Source organism: Centruroides sculpturatus, unplaced genomic scaffold, assembly GCF_000671375.1.
Source record: "Centruroides sculpturatus isolate CEXI.00-Female unplaced genomic scaffold, Cexi_2.0 scaffold1985, whole genome shotgun sequence".
Lineage (NCBI taxonomy): Eukaryota > Metazoa > Arthropoda > Arachnida > Scorpiones > Buthidae > Centruroides > Centruroides sculpturatus.
In genome coordinates, this window is record NW_019386149.1 from 1,570 (window position 1) to 5,437 (window position 3,868).

At 32.0% G+C, this 3,868-nt stretch overlaps 1 protein-coding gene across 1 annotated transcript in view; it reads left to right on the forward strand.

Moving 5' to 3' along the window:
• Positions 1-2,460: 2,460 nt before the first annotated feature.
• Positions 2,461-3,868, forward strand: part of LOC111613808 (60S ribosomal export protein NMD3-like) — a gene marked incomplete at its 5' end in the record, with an annotated part of 15,902 nt that continues 14,494 nt past the window's right edge. The window contains 2 exons of the mRNA XM_023355155.1: positions 2,461-2,600; positions 2,685-2,825. Of these exons, the coding sequence (XP_023210923.1) occupies positions 2,461-2,600; positions 2,685-2,825 (281 nt within the window). The remainder of the gene's footprint in view (positions 2,601-2,684; positions 2,826-3,868) is intronic.

Here is a 3,868-nt window from a genome sequence, read left to right on the forward strand (position 1 = left end):
GCGCTACAAGTATGACGCCCTAAGTTTGCTTTTCTGTGAAAATGAACTAAAGCAGATCATCTTCTATCTATCTATATAAATAAAAATGTAATGTTTGTTTGTTCCTACCGATTCCTTTGAAATTTTGACACAATGCTGCGTTTGAATATGCACATGTTTTTATATAATATACATGTCGAAATTCCCCCCACTGAAGGGAGCTGGTTAGGATTAAGGCTTACTGTACAGAACTCTGCTTCTATTTATACTATTTTAGATGCGGTTTTTTGCGTTTTTTATTGCGTTTTAATAGGGTACGTTAACAGAATGTACACTAAGAAGGGATTTTTCAAAAAATTCCCCTTTCCCATGGGGGAAGTGTTATACATTTATAACAGATACATTTTGAGCCACAACAATGCATGGTGGGGTCTGCTAGTATCTTATAAGCATGAGAAAGCAATGTGATTGGTCTATAGTTAAAGCAAACTTATTTTCTGTTTTATGGATTGGTATGATACTTCTTGTTTTCCAATCTTCTGGTCCTTTTCTCAAGCTTAGAATTTCATTAAAAAGCGAAGTAAGGAATTTTACTGCTGGTTCTCCCCTACTCTTTAAAAGTCTGAAGGTATCCCATCAATTCCTGGTGCTTTGAGTGTGCATTCTCTTTATAGTATATTCTGTCTCTTTTGGAAGATGATATAGCATATTTTCTATATAGTTGAGGGTCCCTAGAGAATTGAAATAATCCATTCATATTTGTATAATTTTTTCTCGATTTTCCAGTTTCGTTTTCTTACTGGTCAATCATTGTCAAGGGAACACTAGAGAAACTGGATGTAATCTCCCTGATGGTTTTAATTAAAATAAGATTTTATCATTGTTTTTGTTGTCTCTTCACACTGTTCTGCTCTATTGTTGAGCCATTTCTCTTTAGCTTGCTTGCAAAGCTTGATTATTTCATTTTTTAGTTGCCTAAAGTTTTCCTTCTCCTTCATACTGTCTTGATCTGATTAAAGCCTTTAATTTTCTCTTTTCCTCACACTTGTCCAGAATTTCCTGAGTGATCCATTTGTTGTTAGGTGTTAGTCCTGCTGTGTTTAGTATGATATTCTTGCCTTTCCCAGTATGTATTTATATTTTCAATTTTAGAATTGGCTAAGTCTTGAAGATCATTTAATTTCATTTGAAAATTGTTTCTTTTCTATTCTGTAAAGCTTTTGATGGAAATCAAATCTTGAGGATCCCATTTCTTAAACTTTCTGAATGAAATTTTCACTGAAGATGTGAGGTATACATGGTCAGAATCTAAATCTAGTCTCTTTAATGTTCTAACATTTTTTATTGATGTTTTCCATTTATTCATCAGTACATAGTTGATACAGTTTTTAGTGATTCCACCTGGGGAAGTCCAAGTACATTTATGCTTTTTTTCTGTGGTAAAATATGGTATTTGCCACAAAGAGGTCTTTGTCTTTGCAGAAATCCAGCATCTTTCATCCTCTCTCCTTCTCCATTCACTTCCCAATACCGAATCTTTTCATCACATCCAAGTCATGATTTCTGAAACTGCTGATCTTGGCATTGAAATCATCTATCACTTATATGTCTTTCCTGTCTGTAGTTCTTATTTCCCCTGTTAGGTTGTTATAAAAGAATTTCACATCCTGTATTTCATGGCTGTTTTCTGGGGCATACACTTGGATGATTTTGATGTAGATATTTCCCTCTCTAGTTTTTAGTCTGATTGACAAAATTCTAGCAGAAACTGGATTGATTTTTATAATGCTATTTAACAGGGATTTTTTAACAAGAATGGCAACACTCTCCCTTTGTAAACCATCCCTATGACCAGAATAGTAGAGTTTTCCCTCTAAGTTCAATAACACCTTCTTCAGTCCAATAGGTCTCTGCTATTCTGACAATATCCCAATTTATTCTCTCTAAATTTTCCTGCAATACTTTCAGTTTTCCTAGTTTGTATAAAGATCTGCTATTGATCGTGGCAATATGCCAAATTTGTTTGCTCGATTACATATCCAACTTTACACCATACCTGTGTGGTACTCTGTTTGACATGTCAGCTGCTTCGGACACAGTAGTATTATTGTATTTCTTCAATTGTTGTTTTCATGGAGATTAGAGGCACAGTAGTGTAGCCAGCTTGCCAATCCTCTGCTACACACTGGTCCATGGCTCCTTATTCTTTATTCGGAACACCTTGTTAGGGATCCCTAACAAGGAATCCCTAACATAACCTAACCTGGTAGGGTTATGTTCTCCATGATGTTCTCCATTTTGTTACCAAATAAAAAGTCAATTTGATTTCCAGAATTGAGCTTTTTTTTTCACCTTTTTATTTATTTGATATTTATAACTTCAGAATTATCTATAGTTTACTGTAAATTTCTCTAAGATTTAAAAAAATGTTTAAAGATATTTACTTGTTTATTTTGAACATTAAATTTATAATTTTTATATTTCAGTTTATGCTGCCAATGTGGAATATCTATATTGCCAAATCCAGCCAATATGTGTGTTGGATGTATTCGTACTAAAGTTGATATTACAGAAGGAATACCAAAACAAGTTGTTTTGTATTTTTGTAATAGTTGTGAAAGGTTTGTTGTTGTCCTAAGTAGGCATTTATTTAATTCTTATCTTTCTATATTATCAATTTATATTATTGTTATTTTTTAATTCAGATATTTGCAACCACCATCACACTGGATACAATGTAATTTAGAATCAAGAGAACTTCTAACTTTATGCTTAAAAAAATTGAAAGGATTAAATAAGGTAATTATCTTGGAAACTGGAATAATAATGATAAATTTCAAATTACAGTGAAACCTTGTTATTTCGATATCAGATCATTTGAAGTCAAATCTAGTCCTTGGCCAAGAGAATAGAATTTTGCACATGTTTTAGTTTGGATAATTTGAAATACGCACACAATGAAATTTGAAGTCATTATCTGGTTCGGTTAGTCGCAAAAATAGCATTTAATTCAAAATCTTTCATCATGTTATGTGTTTATAAGAAAGTTTCCACTCCCAAGTGATACTTTCAGATTTGGTTTTCCCAATTATACATTGTCAATTTATTCATCAGTTCAAAGTCATTCAGACATCATACACATTGCCAATGAAGAGAGAATTATTATTATTTTTATGGAAGAAATCTGTTTTTCATTTATTTATTTTGGACATTTTTTGAAAAAATCTATTGTTTCAATAATTCCAAAGTGCATATTCTAGCTTTAGCATTCAATAGAGCTTTTGTTTTCATCAGATCACACAATTTTCGTAATCTCAAACTCAAGTTGGTAAGTTCTTCATAGAACTAGCCATTGGTCCTCTAGACAAAATTTGCACTTTTTGAAGCACTTAAGCTTCTTTCGTATATTATTTTTAGGTCTTTCTTTGAATGTAGTTGTGTTTTCATTAAGTACATACAAACTGCTGGTTTTTTCAAAATAGCTTAAAGTAATACTTATAAAGTTATTACTTAGTTATTAACTAAGTAATAAGTATTACTTAGTTATTAACTAAGTAATAACTTGTAATGTTAACACATTTGTAAATGAATGGGTAAAATCATATCAGATAACATCATTACAGTAGAGTGTCGTTTATCCGAAAGCATTCCAGTCGGCAAATTTAAATTTTCGCTAGTGCTGTGGCACTGCAATCTTTGGCTATATCTTGGGCTACTCCAATATTTTTTTTGTTGGTGTGTGTGTTTTAGCTGACAGCACTGGCACTTTTGTGTGGTGTTTTTCTGAGGACTGTGTGTTGTGCTGAATCGAACGTTTTTGATACTAGATCATCTTCTAAAGTATATATTTTTGGTTTTTATATTTTTCAATATATTTATTTTGTTTGTA